General features: G+C 36.8%; 1 protein-coding gene across 1 annotated transcript; it reads right to left on the reverse strand.

Moving 5' to 3' along the window:
- Positions 1 to 21,170: 21,170 nt before the first annotated feature.
- Positions 21,171 to 21,581, reverse strand: LOC109221005. The gene has a single exon (XM_019385472.1). It carries the CDS (start codon positions 21,579 to 21,581, stop codon positions 21,171 to 21,173), a length of 411 nt encoding a protein of 136 aa, XP_019241017.1.
- Between the last annotated feature and the right edge of the window lie 1,602 nt (positions 21,582 to 23,183).

Raw genomic sequence — 23,183 nt, forward strand, 5'->3', positions numbered from 1 at the left:
CGAGCCCACTGATATCATAGTGTTTCCTTAAGGAATTTAATCCCCTCCTAGTACCCAAGGTTATGGATTATTTCCTCCCAGGATAGAACGAATTACACACTGGTGTAGTGGTACTTCAAACCCCAGTGTTTCAGCGAACACAATGTTCGGTAGCAAATCACACTTACTTTTTACTTTGTTTGATGCTAAAAGTATGCAGAAGAAGGAGAGAAAACTCAGAAAATCGTAGTGAAATTCTGAGCAGAATAGTGATGTATTTATAGCCAAAGTTGGGCTGAAATCTGAAGAAGTGCAACTCTTCAGAATGGTTGTTTATGCAAAACTGCCACAGCATAAATGCCATTACATAAATGGCCATTTACTCAACAATAAAGAGGGAAAATAAAGAGGAAAAATTGAAGAGGGTAGTTACTTTTCTGTTACCAAAACAGAAAAACGGAATATTAATGTTTAATATTAATATTCTGTTATTAAAATAAATATTTAATAACATTTCTGTTAATATTTTACTATTAACAAATAAATTTGGTCCAAAAAGTTAATCAATCAATCGATCAAATCCAAATCCGAATTCGAAGCCGAAGCCGAAGTCGTAGCCGAAGCCGAAGTCGAAGCCGAGCCGAGCGAGCGACGACGACGACGGCGCGAGGCTTGCCTTCTTCTCAACTCTTTAAGAGCTAGAAGAAGAGCAATTGCTTATATACCCATAAAAAACCTCTTCCTCTTCCAATATGGGACAATGTCCATTTGCCGGGGGGGGGGGGGGGGGAAGTTAAAATTTCTGTCAAAATTTCATTTTCCTCCATTTCCCATTCACCCTCTTTTAAGTATTTAATATATTAATTAAATACAACAAAAACCCAACAATCCCCCACATGAATGGGGAATGGCTATATCACGGAAGTATGCATGAAAAACTGCATGATTCGCAAGCAAGGATTAATTGCATCTGGATAAGTAGGTTTCCCTTTGAACTTTTCGTAGTGAACTTATGTCGCATATACTCGATCAATTGGTAGATTTGATATCTTTGAACCGTCGAACTTTGGTGTATACCTAGACAACCACAAGTCACACAACCAACCCTTAACCGCCTTTGGTTCTCATTGTTGTGTTCGTTTCAGCCATGAACACCGCCTGGTTTCATAAGTGCATAGAGAACTGGCCTTACGAAGTTCTCCTTGAAGCGGCTAACACTTCACACTTACATAGGTGATTTCTAAACGTGTCATCTCGTAGATACACTATTTGATATACCCCGTATCAAATTTAGAAATTATTAAAAAGCCTTAATGCTTTATCCTTGGTACTGAACATTGTCTCATCACAAGAATGGACCAAAAGTTTAGTTGACAATGTTGAACCGTCATAAATGACTTTGTTTGATCTCCTTGAACCTAGATCTTGGGATCTCCAGTCTTCTAGGTAGAGTTACTGCCACTATGACTTGTTCTCGGCCATAGTCCCATTCCCCTTGATGACATCTCAACTACCTCTCTAGTTAGGCCTTTTGTAAGTGGATCCGACACATTATCACTTGACTTTACATAGTCAATCGTGATAATTCCTCTAGAGAGTAATTGTCTAACGATTTTATGTCTTCGTCGTATATGACGAGACTTACCGTTATACATAACGCTCCCAGCCCTTCTAATTGCCGCTTGACTATCACAATGTATGCATATTGGTGCCAACGGTTTGGGCCAAAATGGAATATCTTTCAAGAAATTCCGGAGCATTCAGCTTCTTCACCGGCTTTATCCAAGGCTTTGAACTCAGCCTCCATTGTAGAGCGGGCAATACAAGTTTGTTTGGATGACTTCCAAGATACCGCTCCTCCACCAATAGTGAATACATATCCACTTGTGGACTTGGAATCAGTTGATCCGGTGATCCAATTTGCATCACAGTATCCCTCAATGACCGTAGGATATTTACTGTAGTGCAAAGCAAAGTCCTAGGTATGTATTAAATACCCCAAAACTCGTTTCATGGCCATCCAATGAGATTGACCTAGATTGCTCGTATATCGACTCAATTTACTTATAGCACAAGCTATATCTGGTCGTGTACAATTCATGATGTACATTAAGCAACCCAACACACGAGCATAATCCAATTGAGATATGCTTTGGCCTTTGTTCTTTGCTAATGCAAGATTCACGTCAATTGGAGTCTTTGCAACATTGAAGCCCAAGTGCTTGAATTTTTCAAGTACTGTCTTAATATAATGAGATTGTGACAATTCTAGACCTTCAGAAGTCTTATGGATCTTAATTCCCAGAATTAAATCAGCAACTCCCAGGTCTTTCATATCAAACTTGCTAGTTGGCATACGCTTAGTAGCATTTATGTTGGCAATGTCATTACTCATTATGAGCATATCATCCACATATAAGCAAACAAAGACTATGTGATTTGGAACATTTTTAATATACACACACTTATCACATTCATTTATCTTAAATCCATTTGACAACATTGTTTGGTCAAATTTCGCATGCCATTATTTGGGTGCTTGTTTTAGTCCGTAAAGGGACTTAACAAGTCTACAGACCTTCGTTTCTTTACCTGGAACCACAAACCCTTCAGGTTGTTCCATGTAGATTTCTTCCTCCAACTCTCCATTTAAGAAGGCCGTCTTAACATCCATTTGATGAATTTCAAGACCATAAACTGCAGCTAACGCTACTAACGTTCGTATGGACGTAATTCTTGTAACTGGAGAGTATGTATCAAAATAGTCAATACCTTCTCGTTGTATATACCCTTTGACCACAAGTCTTGCCTTATATTTGTCAATAGTTCCATCATCTTTCATTTTCCTCTTAAAGATCCATTTAGAACCCAACGGTTTATTTCCAGGAGGAAGATCAACCAATTTTCATGTATGGTTGTTCAATATGGATTCTATTTCACTATTGACTGCCTCTTTCCATAACAATGATTCCGAAGAAGACATAGCTTCTTTAAATGTTTGAGGCTCATTTTCCAATAAGAAAGTCACAAAATCTGATCCAAATGAAGTAGACGTTCTTTGACGTTTACTACGTCTTGGATCCTCCTGGTTAAGTGTACTTTCTTTTGTTTCTTCCCGTGGTCGTTTAGATCCTTCACCAATTGACTCGCATTCCTTTTTATACGGATATATATTTTTAAAGAACTCAGCATTATCTGATTCTATAACCGTATTATTATGAATGTCGGGATTTTCTGATTTATGAACCAGAAATCGATATGCTTTACTATTAGCCGCATATCCTATGAAAACACAATCAACGGTTTTCGGTCCTATTTTTACCCTTTTGGGTTTAGGAACTTGAACTTTTGCCAAACACCCCCACACTTTAATAGAATTCAAGTTGGGCTTCCTTCCTTTCCATTTTTTTTCATATGGAATAGATTGTGTTTTGCTATGGGGTACTCGATTTAGTATTCGGCTAGCCGTAAGAACGACTTCCCCCCACAAGTTCTGTGGCAAACCAGAACTTATCAATAATGCGTTCATCATCTCCTTTAATGAACGATTCTTTCTTTCTGCAATCCCATTGGATTGGGGCGTGTAAGGGGCCGTTGTTTGATGAATAATTCCATATTCTAAACATATTTGTTCAAAAGGAGATTCATATTCACCACCCCTATCACTTCTTATCATTTTGATTTTCTTGTTAAGTTGCGTTTCAACTTCATTTTTGTATTGCTTGAATGCGTCTATTGCTTCATCTTTACTATTAAGTAAGTAAACATAGCAATATCGAGTACTATCGTCAATAAAAGTTATGAAATACTTCTTTCCACCGCGAGATGGTATTGACTTCATGTCACAAATATCTGTGAATTAAGTCTAAAGGATTTGAATTCCTTTCAACTGACTTATAAGGATGTTTAACATACTTAGATTCCACACATACTTGACATTTTGATTTGTCACATTCAAACTTGGGCAATACTTCCAAATTAATCATTTTCCGTAAGGTTTTATAATTGACATGACCCAAACGTATATGCCATAATTCATTTGACTCAAGTAAGTAAGACGAAGCTGAAATTTTATTATTATTTTCAACAACCATTACATTCAGCTTGAAAAGTCCCTCAGTGAGGTAACCTTTTCCTACAAACATTTCATTCTTACTTATTACAACCTTATCGGAAACAAAAACACATTTAAAACCATTCTTAACAAGAAGTCCAGTAGAGACTAAATTCTTCCTAATCTCGGGAACATGAAGGGCGTTGTTCAAAGTCACCACTTTGCCGGAAGTCATTTTGAGAAATATCTTCCCACATCCTTCAATCTTGGCCTTTGAAGCATTTCCCATAGAAATCGTCTCATCGGGTCCAACAGGAGCATAAGTAGCAAAAGCTTCTCTAACAGCACAAACATGACGAGTGGCTCCAGAATCTATCCACCACTCATTAGGATTGCCTACCAAGTTGCATTCGGAAAGCATGACACATAAGTCATCAACATCATCATGCTTTTCAACCATGTTTGCTTGACCCTTCTTCTTGTCCTTCTTCGGAGCACGACACTCCGTAGATTTGTGTCCGATTTTTCCACAGTTGTAGTAGTTTCCACTGAACCGCTTCTTGCTTGGGTTGTATTTCGGTCCAGAAGCCTTCTTCCTCTTTTTGTTCTCTTCAACAATATTTGCTCCCATTATTGTTGAGTTTCCACGGCCTCTCTTTTCAGCAGCTTTGTTGTCCTCTTCGATTCTCAACCGAACAATGAGATCTTCAAGGGACATCTCCTTGCGTTTGTGTTTCAAGTAGTTTTTGAAGTCCTTCCACAAAGGAGGCAACTTCTCAATCATCGCTGCTACTTGAAATGCTTCATTGATGACAAGACCTTCAATGAAATTTCTGTTAGTAAAAATATTAAGATTACTACTTTCAACATCAATATTAATTTGATATATACCTTCAGCTAGGAGATCGTGAATAATGACTTGCAATTCCTGGACTTGGGTAATAACGGACTTGCTATCTACCATTTTGTAGTCCAAAAACTTTGCAGCAACAAACTTTTTCAACCCGACATCTTCGATTTTGTATTTCTTTTCAAGCGCAGTCCACAGTTCCTTTGACATTTCCACGCCACTGTAGACGTTATACAAAGCATCCTCCAGCCCGCTTAGAATATAATTCTTGCATAAAAAATCTGAATGCTTCCACGCCTCAATCACGAGAAAGCGTTCAGTTTCTGGAGTTTCATTGGACAACACAGGAACATCTTCCTTGATGAACTTCTGGAGACTTAGAGTAGTCAAATAGAAGAGCATCTTTTGCTGCCAGCGCTTGAAATCAATCCCGAAAAATTTTTCTGGTTTCTCCGCCGGTGCCAATGCTGCCGGTGTCGTTCGGCTTGTTGAGGTATTGCAGTCACCATTGGAACAGCTTGGTTCTCATTCTCGTTAGTCATTTCTGTAAAAGAATGACACAAACGTTAAAATCACGTAAATTTTAATAGAGTACAAAACCACAAAGGTTTTACTCTTCCAGAAACAGTAAGTACAAATACAGAAAATATATTAAATTCCTTAAGCTAATGTATACTGTATTTGTAAAATAATTCTGGAAATATAAATGAATATAAACAGAAATGAACATAAACAGAAATGAACATAAACAGAAATGACATAAAACCAATTCGAGCCCACTGAATTCACAGTTTTTCCTTAAGGAATTTAATCCCCTCCTAGTACCCAAGGTTATGGATTATTTCCTCCCAAGATAGAACGAATTACACACTGGTGTAGTGGTACTTCAAACCCCAGTGTTTCAGCGAACACAATGTTCGGTAGCAAATCACACTTACTTTTTACTTTGTTTGATGCTAAAAGTATGCAGAAGAAGGAGAGAAAATTCAAAAAATCGTAGTGAAATTTTGAGCAGAATAGTGTTGTATTTATAGCCAAAGTTGGGCTGAAATCTGAAGAGGTGCAACTCTTCAGAATGGCTGTTTATGCAAAACTGCCGCAGCATAAATGCCATTAAATAAATGGACATTTACTCAACAATAAAGAGGGAAAATAAAGAGGGAAAATTGAAGAGGGTAGTTACTTTTCTGTTACCAAAATAGAAAAACGGATTGGATTTAATATTAATATTTAATATTAATATTCTGTTATTAAAACAAATATTTAATAAGATTTCTGTTAATATTTTACTATTAACAAATAAATTTGATCCAAAAAGTTAATCAATCAATTGACCAAGTCCGAATCCGAATCCGAATCCGAAACCGTAGCCGAAGCCGAAGCCGAGCCGAGCGAGCGACGACGACGACGACGACGGCACGAGGCTTGCCTTCTTCTCAACTCTTTAAGAGCTAGAAGAAGAGCAATTGCTTATATACCCATAAAAAACCTCTTCATCTTCCAATATGGGACAATGTCCATTTGCCAAGGGGGGAAACTTAAAATTTCACTCAAAAATTCATTTCCCTCCATTTCCTATTCACCCTCTTTTAAGTATTTAATATATTAATTAAATACAACAAAAACCCAACACGTCTTAATACATGTTACATATTTTATATTAATTCAAGTTCTTATAGTAGTTGTTATGTCGTCACAGAAAAGAAATTAGTAGACATAAAATAATTATATAGTAATTCATTATTCACATGTATATCAGAAAGCATTTGGTTAGAGATATTGTAAAAATTTGCCATAGTAATTTTATTTAACCAATTTGTTTTAGATTTATATTCAGATATAATATTTTTTTTAAAATAATATATTTATGTGTAATTGAAATGACTTGATCAAGTGTTTTGATTCGTTCAATAAGTATTGGACATGTATATGTTTCTCACTTGTCATGAAAATCTTACTTGGCTACTAATATATTGTGAAAACACTTAGAGTTGTCCACTAAAATTTTGTTATGTGTTCTATAATATTTGTCAGATACCATCATAATTTATTACAAGTTATTTGCTGCAAATTTAAAGCCTATAAATACACTAATAATTATGAAGATGACTCTCTCATTTAAAGAAGAGAATTTTAAGATTCAATTTATTTGGAAGATGAGAGGTGTGAATGCTTAGTTATACGATTTATTTGTCAATGAATCATAATGATCTCTCAATCAATTTCTGCATGGTTGTTACTACTTTGCTGATGGTTTATCAGTACCTAAAATTTATCAACCAATAGTTAATTGTTTGTATTAGAAGATATACTTGTACAATATTCAGTTTCATGATATACATGACTAGCAGAAGTGATTATATTCTTATAACTAATTTTATTTTTGCTTATGACTACAAGAGTGATAATTGATATTTTCATAAATTCTCGGGGGTAAGTCCCACGACACTCTGAGAATAATGCATCAAGTTCATGTACACCGTAATAATAAGATGTTGGGTTCGAGTCCGGATGATTAAGGCATAATATGCATTTATGAAGGTAAGACATTGGTTCCCAATGCATCATATTGATGATGATTTTGAAAAATACAATATAATTATCGTGACCATATGAATTGGCGTGGTCATGGCAAGAAACGAAATAATAATCGTCATCATGATAGTAATTATAAAAAGGAGAACAATAAGGATTCTCCATATATCCTTCAAAAGGTAAAGGCAATGTTTACCATCAAATTGGTATGGAAAATAATAAATCACGTCGCAATGATTATACTCCACTCCCTGAAGAGAATGTGACTTGTGATAAAGATTTAGAATGCAGATTCATTCCTGAAGGTGAATGTAGCAATATGTGTGTAATGAACAAAGACGTGTTGGATACATACCACAACTCACCTTTAAGGGAGGTTTAAGAGGAAGAAAGATAATGAATATTACTGTGTGGTTACATGAATATGTCATTGGTCGCGTACATGTGGTACGTCAAAAATATATATTGACGTGCCTTATAAAAGGTTATTAAAGGCAAAATACAAGCAAGAAATAATTTCGCTTATGATGACTTTGACCATGACACTTTATTACAATATAACTTTCTTTGTGAAAGAGACATTCACCATATGAATGGTGTGACAAAAGATCTTGTAGTACAAAATTAATTAAGAGCTCCGGAAGAACTAATTTATTATTACCCGGATGGATAAAATTATTCATGACATTGATATTGTAGTAAGTCTCAAAAGAAACTTTTGAGTTTCAAATGTATAAGCCAAATTGGTTGGCATATTGAGACTATACATGAATGGAAGGTTGAATATATTCATATTACTATAATCATACCGGGTAAATATAAAAGGTTACCCGACTTTCCTTCTATTTGTACTACACAAGTATAAGTATGATGATGCAATCACATGCCACAAGTAAACTAAAGTTTACTGAAACAAATATTAGTTGGCATGACTGGTAGGCCATCCCGGTTTAATTATGATGTGCAAGTGATTAACAATTCACATTGACATATATTGAAGAAATAGAAGATTATTCAAGAATTCTCTTGTGCTGCTTATTCTCATGATATACCAGCTAAGGTAGGGACCGAATCCCTTGATTTCTGGAATGAATAAAAGGTGATATATATATGGGCCCAGTCACCTGCCATGTGGACCATTTACTATTATATGATTTTAATAGATACATCTATTGTATAGTCACATGTGCGTTTGTTATCAACTTGCAGTTTGGCTTTTGCAAGGTTGCTTGCTCAAATTATTAGAGCACAGTTCCATAATGTAAATTATGATGACTTATCTTGATAATGCTGGTTTAAATCCAAGCTGGTTTAGCAGAAATTATATGCCTCCAACTATAGCTAACCAATTGGTTATGAGAACAAAACTTCCAAAAATAAAATTTGGTGAGATGTATTATTTAATATATAGCAGCACTTGTACGCATCTAGCCAACAAATTATTGATAAATTCTCCCTATCACAATTGGTTCAGGGTCAGGAACCAAATAAATTCCATCTAGAAATATGAATGTGCAATATGATTTAATTGCTCCACCATAACGCATAAAGATGAGTCCCTAAAGAATGATGGGGATATGTCTTGGTGATCCAATATTAGGTGGAGAAAATGGGCAGCTGAAAAAAAGTATTACATGAAATGAATTATTATGAGTACATCTAGATCCTCACACAAGAAAATATGAACTTGAAGTTCAAGTGATAATTCATTTGCAAAATATTGCTAGGCACATTTGTTGACCCAAAGCTAAATATAAGCTGCAAGCGCTCCAAAAAAAAAAGGATAAGTCCATGAAGGACATAGTCTATGGCACACATGAAGCATAATTGACTAATCAGGTTCAAAAAAATAAAACTCCTTAAGAAGGAGAGGAGCAAATGATCAAGATGGTCATAATAAAGAGGCAAGTGCTCTATAAGAGCACCACGATATAACACTTATTAACACCTCATAAGAGAGGCTCAGGTACCTGAACATAATGAGATCTCGATAAATTATGTCTTTATTGAGTGATGATGGAACCGATATAAAATGATCATTGACGATTTTATTGATATAGTGTGGCGCTCAATATTATTAATATTGACGAGGATCTTGAGCTCAAATCTGTCATAGNAGTCTATGGCACACATGAAGCATAATAGACCAATCGGTTCCAAAAATAAAACTCGATGAAGAAGGAGAAGAGTAAATGATCAAGATGATCATAATAAGGAGGCAAGTGCTTTATAAGAGCATCGCGACATAACACTTTATAAGACATCATAAAAGAGGATCAGGTAGCTGAAAATAATGAAATCTCGATAAGTTATGTCTTTATTGAGTGATGATGAAACCGATATAAAATGATCATCGATGATATTATTGATATAATGTAGCGCTCAACATTATTAATGTTGACGAGGATCTTAAGCTCAAATCTGTCATAGAATGTGGACAGACAAATGATTAGCCAAAATGAAAAATACGCAATCAAGATTGACTTCACCTGAAAAATGTGAAATTGGATGCAATCACATTCAGGTATCTTATCAGTCTAGCAATTCATGAAAAACTTGATATGCATCTTATGGATGTTGTCGCAGCCTATTTATATGGCTCACTGGACAACGAAATTTTTATGAAAATCCCTGAAGGATTCAAAGTACCTGAAACATACAAAGATTCTAGGAAAACTTGTTCGATAAAGCTTCGGAAATCCTTGTATGGATTGAAGCAATCAGGGCGCATGTGGTATAATCGCCTCAACGAATACCTATTAAAAGAAGGGTACAAGAATGACACAATTTGTCCTTGTGTCTTTATAGGAAGATTTGGATCTGAATTTGTCATAATAGCTGTGTATGTTGATGACTTGAATATCATTGAAACTCCTGAAGAGCTTACAAAGGCAGTAGAATGCTTGAAGAAAGAATTTGAAATGAAAGATCTTGGAAAGACAAAATTTTGTCTTGTCTTACAAATTGAGCATTTGAAAAATGGAATATTTGTCCATCAATCAACGTACACCGAAAATATTTTGAAGCGCTTTTATATGGATAAAGCACATCCATTGAGTACCCCGATGTTTGTGAGATCGCTTGATATAAATAAAGATCCATTTCGTCCTCATGAAAATAATGAAGAGCTTCTAGGTATTGAAATACCATATCTTAGTGCAATTGGGGCATTAATGTACCTTGCTAATAATTCTAGACCAGATATAACTATTTCGGTAAGCTTGTTAGCAAGATTTAGTTCTTCTCCAACACAAAGACACTGGAATGGTATTAAGCATCTATTCAGATATCTGCGAGGGACCATTGATATGAGATTATTTTAATCAAATGAATCTAGGTCACAACTGATAGGTTATGCAGATGCAGGATATTTGTCTGACCCACATAAAGGTCGATCTCAAACAGGCTATTTATTTATATGTGGAGGTACTGCCATATCATGGCGTTCAACAAAATAAACTATGGTTGCTACTTCTTCAAATCATGTAGAGATAATAGCCATTCATGAAGCGAGTCGAGAATGCGTTTGGTTGAGATCAATAACTCAACATATCCAGGAGCTATGTGGTCTTTCATGGGGAAAGGATATCCCAATAATATTATATAAAGACAATGTTGCATGTATAGCTCAACTAAAAGGGGGATATATTAAAGGATACAGAACAAAGCATATTTCACCAAAAAAAAATTTCACGCATGATCTTCAAAAGAATGGTGAATTAGATGTTCAACAAATTCGTTCAAGTGATAATTTGGCAGATTTGTTCACTAAGGCATTGCCGACATCAACATTTGAGAAGTTAAGATACAATATTGGAATGCGTCGTCTCCGAGATATCAAATAAGATTTTTTTTATCAGGGGAGAAATACGCGTTGTACTCTTTTTCCCTTAACCAAGGTTTTGTCCCATTTGGGTTTTCCTGGTAAGGTTTTTAATGAGGCAACTCTTAATGCGTATCACAAGATATGTGTACTTTTTTTCCTTCACTAAGATTTTTCCCACTGGATTTTTCTTAGTAAGGTTTTAATGAGGCACATTATCTGTTAGTGGACATCCAAGGGAGAGTGTTATAATCCTGCAAATGGTTTCATCCACTTGCAATGATGGATGTCTTCTATAATAGTGTTAGATTGGTTATGTATCCATAACAGGTTTTAGATTGGTTATGTATCCAAAATAGGTTTTAGATTGGTTATGTATCTATAACAGGTTTTGGATTGGTTTTGTAACAACGAAATATTTCTATAAATAGGTTCACTGATGAACCTATTCGATACTCTCAGAAACAAAGAAATAAATCCTCTCTTCTAATGTTATCATTCTCTTCTGTTATTAGTTCTAGTTAATTTCATAGTTCTTGCTATATTGCTTTTATTTTATAACAACCTTCTCCTTTTTTTCTTTTAGGGTTTTTACGTTTCATAACATTTCAAGCGAGGCAATAAGATGAAACATTAACGAATTACTTATTGGGTTTTTTAAGCTTGGTTTAGCTTAAAGAGTGTGAATGGAAAATGGAGGGAAAATGAAATATTGAGTTTCCCTGGAGCCACTCGACATGTTTGTGCTGTCAAAGAAGCATTTGCGACTTACTCTACTGTTGGTCCTGAAGAAGAGCTTTAATTTCCATGGGAAATACTGCACCAACCAAGATTGAAGGTTATAGGAAGATACTCCTGAAGATGACTTCCGGCAAGCTGTTAACGCTCAACAACGTTCTGCATGGTCCTACTATTAGGAAGAATTTAGTTTCTACTTCTTTACTTGTTAAGAATGGATTCAAATGTGTATTTGTTTCTGACAAAGTTGTTGTAAGCAAGAATGAAATGTATGTCAGAAAGGGCTACCTCACAGAGGGCCTTTTCAAACTAAATGTAATGGTTGTTGACAGTATGAATAAAATTTCAGCTTCTTCTTATTTATTGGAGTCAAATGATTTATGGCATATTAGGACATGTCTATTACAAAACCTTGCGGAAGTTAACTAATTTAGAAGTATTGCCTAAATTCGAGTGTAATAAATAAAAATGTCAAATATGTTTTGAATCTAAGTTTGTAAAACATCCTTATAAGTTTGTTGAAAGGAATTCAAATCCTTTAGACTTAATTCTACTGACATTTGTGATATGAAGGCGACACCATCTCGAGGTGGGAAAAAGTATTTTATAACTTTTATTGACGATTGCACTCGATATTGTTATGTTTATGTGCTTAATAGTAAGGATGAAGCAATTGAGGCACTTAAGAAATACAAGAATGAAGTGGAAAATCAATTGAATAAAAAGATCAAAATGATTAGAAGTGATAAGGGTGGAGAATATGAATCTCCATTTGCAGAAATATGTTCGGAATATGGGATTATCCTTAAAAATCGGACATTAAAGAAAATGATGAATTCGTTATTAATAAGTTCCGAATTACCGCAAAGTTTGTGGGGGGAAGCTATCCTCACAGCTAACCGAATACTCAACAGAGTACTCCATATGTAACGACCCAACCGGTCGTTTTTAGAATTCACGCCCCGATCCCCCATTAACTGTTTCCCCTAAGTTCATTTCTGCTATTTTGGTTTGCCGGGATGTTCGGTGTTGAGTTTTGGAGAGTTCTGGGACACTTAGTCCCAAAATGAGAGCTTAAGAGTTAAAAAATGGTCCGTAATCAGAACAGTGTGAAGACGACCTCGGAATGGAAATCCGATGGTTCCGTTAGCTCCGTTAGGTGATTTCGGGGTTGGGAGCGTGTTCGGAATGTATTTTGGAAGTCCGTAGCTAATTTAAGCTTGAAATGCCGAAGTTTGAATTTTTTTAATTTCCGGTCCGATAGTGAGATTTTGATCCGAGGGTCGGAATGGAATTTCGGAAGTTGCAGTAGCTCCGTCATGTCATTTGGGAGGTGTGTGCAAAATTTTAGGTCATTCGGACGTGGTTTGGTTAGGTTTTTGATCGAAAGCGTATTTTGAAGATTTGGAAGTTCATAAGCTTGATTTTTGGTTTGATCCGTCGTTTCGATGTTGTTTTATGTGATTTGAAACTTCGAACGAGTCCGTGTTAGGTTATATGACTTGTGTGTGTGATTAGACAGGGTCCCGGGAGCCTCGGGTGTGTTTCGGATGCTCAACGGGTCATTTTCCTCCTATTTTGAACTGCTGTTGTTGCTGCTTCTGATATCCTTCTACGCGATCGCGAAGATTCTCCCGCGATCGCGATGCATTGTTGAAGACCACCTCGAAATCCTTCTTCGCGTTCGCATAGGCTTTCACGCGTTCGCGTATAGCAACTTCTGGACCTCAATATTTTCCTTCAACGCGTTCGCGTTCATGCTTCTGCGATCGCGAAGCACTATTTTTCTCTTCTCCGCGTTCGCGTTCTCATCATCGCGTTCGCGATGTAAATTTCTGGGCCTTCTCGAATTTCCTCTATGCGATTGCGATCGCGATCGTTGTTCCGCGATCGCGATGAACAAATCGCTGGGCAGACAGAATAAAATCCCAAATTCGAGGGTTTTATCTTTTTATCACATTTTTTGACTTCTAGAGCTCGGTCCTTGGCGATTTTTGAAGGGATTTTCTCCTGGGCAACTTGGGTAAGTAATTCTCACTCGATTTAGACCAATTTCCATGAATCTCCTCTTAATTTCATCCTTTAATTTTAGATTTTTGATGAAAAATGGGTAGAACTTCATAGACCGAATTATTGAGTTTTCAGGGGGTGTTTGACCTCCGATTTGAGAGATTTTTATATGGTTAGACTCGTGAGAGTAAGAGGATTCTGAAAATGCTAAATTTATCCGGTCCCGAGACGTTGGCCTGAGGGACGTTTTGGTCATTTTGCCTAATTTCGCGCTTTAGCTTTGAATTAAATAGTAGAATCCGTTGCTTGAGATGTTAATTATAATGTGTGATTTAATTGAATAGATTTGGGCCATTTGGAGTCGAGTACTCGTGGCAAGTACGTGGTTGCTAGTTGATTTTAGCCGGTTCGAGGTAAGTATCTTGCCTAACCTTGTGTGAGGGACTCCCCCTTAGGATTTGAGTCTTCTTTGTTGATTGAATTCCCTGCACGCGAGGTGACGAGTGCGTGCTCGGATTTATTTGTGGAAAATTGCCCCTTTTAGGCTCTTAGGTACTTGTAATCACCGAATATGAAGTTGTTCTTGATACGATTGAGTTCCCTGTTATTAGTTCCACCTCTACACGACTTACTTGGAATTTATCTGCCCTTTTTGGTTATTCTTGTTGCCTAAATGACTTTTACTTGTTTAACTGTAGATATTTGCCCTTCTGTAGTCAAATTATCATTCCTAACTGCTTGTCTCTATCTGGAAAGCATTATTTGTATCTCTCGTGTAATTAATTGGTCTTAATTGGGAAGAAGTTAGATATCCTATGTTTAGTTGATACCTCCTTAATTGTAATTATTTGATCAATGTTAACTTCCTTGTTGTAGAACTGAGTATTATGGAATCGTTATTTCGTATTATTTCTCCCTGGTTGAGTTGTCCTTATTGCGCTTAGTATTTTCCTATTACAGTTATTTCCTTGTACGTTAGTTGTACCGTCTTTTGGTGAACAGAATCTCTTGAGTTGATTCTCTTGCTTTGTTCCTGTATATATTGTCATTTGTTGATATTGTGATGCACGAGGTTTCTGCCGCGCGGTTGTTGATATTGTGATGCACGAGGTTTCTGCCGTGCGGTTGTTGATATTGTGATGCACGAGGTTTCTGCCGATGCGGTTGTTGGTATAGTGATGCACGAGGTTTCTGCCGTGCGGTTGTTGATATTGTGTTGCACGAGGTCTTTGCCGTGCTATTGTTGTTATTGATGTTTGCACATGCGGCGTAATAAGGCGGGATATGTTATATGCTTACATGTGGGTTGCGCATGTGGCGAAATAAGGTGGGCTATGTCAGGGGATGATTGTAGAGAATTGTGACGGCCTGTGGAGGCATCCCTATTTGTTTAATAATGTGATTGTGGGTTGCTTACCGATATGAGCTTTATCTCTTGGAAGTTGTGAGGAAACATTCGTACGTGTGGTCCGTTCTCCTTTTCATGTTTTCTGGTTGGTAGAATTCTTGTTAAAAACACTTGCACAAGCATATACGTAGCTGAACACTCCTTTTAGAGATGAATTCCTCCTGATTTTGCTAAGGGTGGAGGTACGCCCTCGTTTATCCATTATATTTGTGAGAGTGGCCCTAGTTAGCCAGTTAGTTGTCGGTATGACCATGAGATTGATGGGGCATAGGATGCCAATTGTTAGATTTCAGATGCTGGGTCTTCGCGAGTTGTGGTTTGTCCGAGACTTGGCGAAATTGTGGAAGAGTTGGATAAGACCTTGTGAACATCATTGTAGGATATGAGTTATTGACTTGTTTTCCCATTGCTGTGTTGTGACCTTAGGATTTGGATTGTGATTCTGCCGTCATTTCCTATCCTCATTTATTATATTCTCGTTGTTACTTGTTGTATTTTTCCCTTATTGTGATTTGTAGCATTCTTGGTCATTCATGCAGTCTTTACATATTTATATGTCATTTTCATTATTCCTATGATTATACTGTTTATTGACCGGTAGGTGCCTTGACTGTTCCTCGTCACTACTCCACCGAGGTTAGTCTTGATACTTACTGGGCACCACCGTGGTGTGCTCATGCTACTCTTCTGCACATTTTTGTTGTGCAGATGCAGGTACTCCCACTCAGTTCTGTCAGCCTTGGAAGGAGGCGTATCGGTAGAGACTTCGAGGTATATCTGCTACGTCCGCAGACCGAGGAGTCCCTTTCCAGCTTTCCGTAATAAGTATAGTTATTTCAGTATTTCTCCTTTGTATAGATATTCTTGAGTCAGAGCCTCTTATGTATCCCTTAGCTTGTGATTTGTGAGTTTCCGGGTTTTGGGAATTGTTTTAGACTTGTGATGTTGAGTTGTACTTGCCATGCGGCATTCAGTACAGTTTCCTTTAGATATTTGATTTAATTTTCTCTATTTTTCCGCAATTATTACATTTCCGCAAATGTTAGGCTTACCTGGTCATGGGGACCAGGTGCCGTCATGACATGTTCATGGTTGGTGAACTAGGGTCGTGACACCATAGCAAAATGCAATCTATTCCATGTGAAAAATGGAAAGGAAGAAAACCCAAATTGAAATATTTCAAAGTGTGGGGATGATAAGCAAAGGTACAAATACCTTCACCCAAAAAGGTAAAAATCGGACCAAAAACTATGGATTGCGTTTTCATTGGATATGCTACAACCAGTAAAGCATGTCCGTTTTTGGTTTATAAATCTGATAATCCCGAAATTCATGTTAATACGGTAATGAAATCAGATAATGCTGAATTCTTTGAAAAAATCTATCTGTCTAAAACTGAATGCGAGTCGTTAAGTGAAAGACCTAAACGACCTCGGGAAGAACCAAAGAAAAATACTCCAAGTGTAGAAGATCCAAGGAGTAGCAAACGTCAAAGAACATCTACTTCCTTTGGACCAGATTTTGTGACATTCTTGCTTGAAAATGAGCCTCAAACTTTTAAAGCAGCTATGTCATCTTCTGATTCTACATTTTGGAAACTGGCAATCAATAGTGAGATTCAATCAATTTTGGATACTCATACATGGGAATTGGTTGATCTTTCCCCGGGAAATAAGCCTTTAGGTTCGAAATGGATCTTTAAATGAAAAATGAAAGTTGGTGGCACTATTGACAAATATAAGGCAAGACTTGTTTCAAAGGTTATAGACAAAAGGAAGGCCTTGATTACTTTGACACTTACTCGCTAGTAACGAGGATAACATTTATTAGGGTGTTAGTGGCACTGTCGGCCGTGTATGGTCTTGAAATCCATCAAATGGATGTTAAAACAGCTTTCTTAATTGGAGAATTGGAGGAAGAGATTTACATGGAACAACCTGAGGGTTTTGTGGTTCCGGGTAAAGAAAAGAAAGTGTGCAAACTAGTTAAGTCGCTTTACGGACTTAAACAAGCACCCAAACAATGGCATGCCAAATTTGATCAAACAATGTTGGCAAGTGGGTTTAAAATCAACGAGTGTGACAAATGTGTTTACATTAAAAACACTCCAGGTCAAGAAGTCATTATTTGTTTATATGTTGATGACATGTTGATAATGAGCAAAAATATGGCAGATATAAATGCTACTAACCGCATGTTGGCTAGCAAATTCGACATGAAAGACTTATTAGGAGCTGCTGACATGATCTTAGGGATCAGAATTCACAAGACTCCACAAGGTCTAGCATTATCATAGTCTCACTACATTGAAAAAGTACTTGACAAGTTCAAGTATTTGTATTTCAAGATTGCCAAGACTCCAATTGACGTGAGTTATGCACTTCAAAAGTATGAAGGTGAAAGTGACTCACAACTAGACTATGCAAGAGTATTGGGAAGTTTGATGTATATCATGAATTGTATACGACCAGATATAGCATGTGCTATTAGCAAACTGAGTCGATTTACAAGTAATCCCAATCAAATACTTTGGATGGCAATGAAACGAGTTTTGGGGTATCTGAAACATATCAAATTTATGCTTTGCATTATAACAAATATCCCTCCGTGATTGAGGGATATAGTGATGCAAATTGGATCACCGGATCATCTAAAGTTAAATCCACGAGTGGATATATTTTCACAATTGGGGGGGGGGGGGGAGCAGTGTCTTGGAAATCATCCAAACAAACATGCATCGCCCATTCTACAATGGAATCTGAATTTATAGCTTTAGATAAGGCCGGTGAAGAAGCTGAATGGCTCCGAAATTTCTTCGAAGATATTCCAGTTTGGCACAAACCTTTGGCACCTATATGTATACCTTGTGATAGTCAAGCGGCAATAGGCAGGGCAGGGAGCATTATATATAACGGAAAATCTCATCATATACGATGGACACACAATACCGTTAGACAACTACTCTCTAGTGGTGTTATCAAGATTGTCTACGTAAAGTCAAGAGATAATGTGTCGGGTCCACTTATAAAAGGCCTATCTAGAGAGGCAGTTAAAAGATCATCAAAGGGAATGGGGTTAAGGCCCAGGACAAGTCATCATGGCGGTAACTCTACCTAGCAGACTCGAGATCCCAAGAGCTAGGTTAAAAGAGATCAAATAAAGTTATGAATGACGGTTCAACATTATCAAATAACTCAACTCATTCTCGTGATGAAGACAATGTTCATAAATCGAGGTAAAGCATTAAGGCTTTTTGATGAGTCAATAAAATTTAGAGCTTTTTAATGATTTGCTAAATCTGGCAGGATATGACTAGATAGTGTATCTATAGGATTACACGTTTAGAAATTACATATGTGAGTGTGGAGTGTAAGCCACTTCAAGGGGAATAAAAGTAAAGGCCCATTCTCTAAGCACTCATGAAAACAAGCGGTGTTCATGGCTGAAACGAACACAACCATGAGAACCATAGATGGTTAAGGGTTGATTGTGTGACTTATGTTGTCTAGGTATACAAAAAAGCTCGACAGTTCAAAGATATCAACTCTGACCGAGTATATCTGGTATAAGTTCACTACGAAAAGTTCAAAGGAAAATCTACTTATCCAGATGAAATTAATTCTTGCATGTAAAACACACACGTGTCCGTGGGGGTTTGTTGGATTTTTAAGCTTGGTTTAGCTTAAAGAGGGTGAATGGGAAATGAAGGAAAAATGAAATATTTGAGTTTCCCTCCTTGGCAAAGGGACATTGTCCATATTGGAGGAAGAAAAAACTTTTGATGGGTATATATATAATTGCTCTTCTTCTAGCTCTTAAAGAGTTAAGAAGAAGGCAAGCCTCGCGCCGTCCTCGCTCGCTCGCTCGCTCGGCTCGGCTTCGGGTTTGGTCAAAGATTGATTGATTAATATTTTTGGACAAAATTCCTTTCAATTATTTAATTTAATTAATTAACAAATTCAATCTGGAATAACCCAGGACCCGGGACACGACCCGGCCTGGTCCGTTATCTTTCTCGGATTGTTTTAAATCCATTTTTCCGTAATATTTCAAACAGAAATATTCCCAATAGCAATGACTATTTCTGAAAGGTTGCAAACCTTTTTAGACTTCGGCTTCGGATTTGGATTTAGATTTGGTCAAAGATTGATTTATTAATCATTTTGGATAAATTTCCTTTCAATTATTTAATTAATTTAACTAACAATCTGGAATAACCCAGGACCCGCGATGCAACCCGGTCCGATCCGTTTTCTTTCTCGGATTATTTTAAATCAATTTTCCCGCAATATTTCAAACAAAAATGTTCCCAACAGCCATGGCTGTTTCTGAAAGGTTGCAAACCTTTTCAAAAACAGTGCCGGAAAGGCTATAAATATGATTTGAATCCCATAATCTTTCCTTACGAAATTTTCTGTTCTGCTTCTTCTTCTGCACAAAATTTTCCAGTGTGTTTTACAGCCTTCGAGTGGTTCGCTGTTTCATCGGCGTTTTTGGTACCAATACTCTGGTGAGTTAAATCTTTCTATCCTGGGCGGATAATATTCCAACACCTCGAGTACTTAAGGGGAATAATTTTCTTAAGGATACATTGTGCATTCAGTGGACTCAATTTATTTCGTAATTATTTTCAGATATTATTTCGACATACTGTTTCTATTAACTTTCTTTTACTATTTCTATTTCAGAAAGTTTATTGTTTTTATTATTTATAACAGTAATACAGATTGATAACATTACTTAACTTCTAAAATATAAATCTTAAGAAGAACTTCAATGGATGATGCACATAAATTTCATTGAGTGATGAGTGTAACTTTATTTTTACAATGTGTGAATTTAAATTAGTTCAGTTCAAATACCAGATGCCTATTCAAAAATAGGCCACATTATCAATTTCTGCGCTTGCACTTGTTAAGTTACACAAACAAATTATGTTGCTCAATTCTAGCAAAATGATGAACATAAATTTATGAAGTCCGACAAGCTGATATTATTGTAATAGATAAAAACTATCTGAAATAATTCCTCCTAATGATAATTTTCTACGGCATAGGATACATGCAATTGATCCTTTTGTTTGTTGGACAGTGGAACACCACCAAATGATGGCAAATTCTATGTTGAATAAGCATTATGATGGAGATAACGAACATGAAAATCAAAAATACATGATGGCAGTTTAATGACCCATTCATTTTGGAGATAGCTTTGTCTATTAGCAATCATCTTATTTTTTCTCCCAAAATACAATCTCTTTTTTTTTTTCTTTAACGAAAAGGAAAGAAAATTTAATGGGGTCATTACTTATTGACGTTCAGGGGTTGGATTCCTTACATATAAGTTTATCCAAATTAATACTATTTTTTAAACCTTTTCCTTTTCACAATTTCTTATGATTTGCGGTGAAAATTTATTAAATATTTATTTTGAGATTAAAAGTATTTCCTTTTGAGTTTTGACAAACTGGTATGATCAAACTGCTTAAAAATATACTTAAAAAACTACTTTAAATTTACTCTCAAACTTAATGGATTAAATTTGTCATTTTTCGGAAAAACTCTTTATCTCATCATGTTTTAGATTGATCGCCAAGATCAATGGAGTGATCAGCCCAATCTACTTTTTTTGTCAAACAATAAAATTTTTATTCAACCAGTATAATATGTACATCCACTAGTTCTTTTTGACTCTAGAACTAGTCCTGATCTTTGTGTCTTCCTTACATTTACTCCCCCCCCCCCCCCCCCTATATATCTATTACAATGTAAGTCTATATTAGACTTGGGTATGAGTTTAATCTATCAAGTACTCTTTTCCACTTGTTTCTAAACTGTTCTTTCCTATGTAATTGAATGGTAATCTCTCTCAGTCTTGAGACACATTCCTGTTGCTGCTCTTGAAATCGTCTAGCATTGCGCTCCTTCCACACATGATAAACAGTAGCAGCTAGTAACCATCCTAGTACCTCTGCATGAGTTTTGCTATTGCATTGTTTAGTCGCTAATCTCTCAATCTCCTCCTCCCAGTTCCCTACTTGACTGCTTTCTCCTGTCCGGGATAAGAAAGAACTCCAAATCTGTCTTGAATAATCACAAGCAAAAAACAAATGTGAATGTGTTTCTTCAGCATCAGTTCTGCATAGTACACAGTTCCTAGAAACTTGTATTCCCCATTTAGCCATTCTGTCTGCTGTACTGAGTCTCTTTTGAAGTGCAAGCCAAAGTATAAACTGATACTTTGGTACATAACATGGAATCATGTTGAGTTTTTTCCATATAACTCTAGGGTACTGAGGAAGTAGGTAATTATAAGCTTTCTTGATCATCTTCCCAGCATGAGTGAGTTGTTGTAGTTCTGTGCACAAGTGTCACGACCCCAAACCCGGTCGTGATGGCACCCAACAATACTGCTAGGCAAATCTGACCACAATCGTTCCCAAATCAACCGTAAACCTCAAATGACAATCTAAAGAGATTATAATAGTCTTAGAATAATAATCTAATAATTTATCGAAGAATAATACTAAGAAATACGAAGTCTAATAAAACACTCCCAAAAGATCTGGGGTCACGAGTCTAGAGCCTCTAAAACAATCTGAATAGCAATATCTGAACGAAAATACTCAAGTCTGGAAATGTATATATAAATAAAACTGAAATAGGAAGAGTAGTCAGGTCCTGCGAACGTCAAGCAGCTACCTCAACAACTCTGAATAGCTCTGGAAAACAAGGACTGCTCAGCTAAGCCTCCGGTGTACCTGAATCTGCACGCAAGGTGCAGGGAGTAGGGGTGAGTACTACCGACTCAGTGAGTAATAAGCATATAAAATGTCTGAAGATAAGAAATCCACGAAATTCCACAAAGCAAAGCTAAAACTAACAGTCCAACACCTAACTACGAACTAACAGCAAAAACAACTCAAAATATATCAGTCAAGTATAATGTAAAGATGCAATGCAATGCACATGACCGCTACGGCGCGTAGCCCGATCCATTTAACGCCGACGACGCTCACTGGGGGTGTGTACCGACTCCGGAGGGGCTCCTTCAGCCCAAGCGCAATATAATCATATCATTCGCTGCGGCGTGCAGCCCGATCCATACTCAGTCCACAATATGCATATGAGTCACGTAACAGATTCAATTATTTTCCCAATTTCCAATTTATTAAGGAGAATATACTTTAGATATTTAACTTCAGGAAGAGTGACTTAGCGTTTCATAACAGTGATTAAACACAGGACTGAGATCATTGATTATACAAAGCATGCTATCACAATGACAATCATCCTCTAAGGATGCTACAGATCGGCACAAGGCCCCAAACACGGCAATAAGCCCAGATATATTCAATACAGGATGCGTATCAGTCGCCAATGTAGAAATATTCTTGTTCGGGATGGACTAAGTCTCAATCCCCAGTCATAACTAATCCCGCACCTGCCATGGGGTGCGAGTCACGCCCTACAATAGCGTCACAATGTGATAAGCCGGGGTTTCAAACCCTCAGGCCATCATATACACCAACTACTCACCTCTAACCGGCCGTAGAATGGTCCGCAATGCCTTTTCCTTTCGTATCGACCTCCTCGCGCGTCGAATCTAGTCAAAATCACAACGAATACATAAATATGGGTTAAAGAAACATAACCCAATCAAAAATACTCGAAAAGTACTAAAATTCACGAAGTTGGTTAAACCCGAGCCCCGGGCCCACTTCTCGAAAAATTCCGAAAATCACACCAACAGATTCCTCATCTCGCCACGAGTCCGTGCATATAAA

This window comes from Nicotiana attenuata, unplaced genomic scaffold (assembly GCF_001879085.1).
Source record: "Nicotiana attenuata strain UT unplaced genomic scaffold, NIATTr2, whole genome shotgun sequence".
Taxonomy (NCBI): domain Eukaryota; kingdom Viridiplantae; phylum Streptophyta; class Magnoliopsida; order Solanales; family Solanaceae; genus Nicotiana; species Nicotiana attenuata.

What these genes read in the sequence shown, in the direction of transcription:
- LOC109221005 (XM_019385472.1), bottom strand. Translation starts at nt 21,581, where the DNA reads ATGGCTAAATGGGGAATACAAGTTTCTAGGAACTGTGTACTATGCAGA.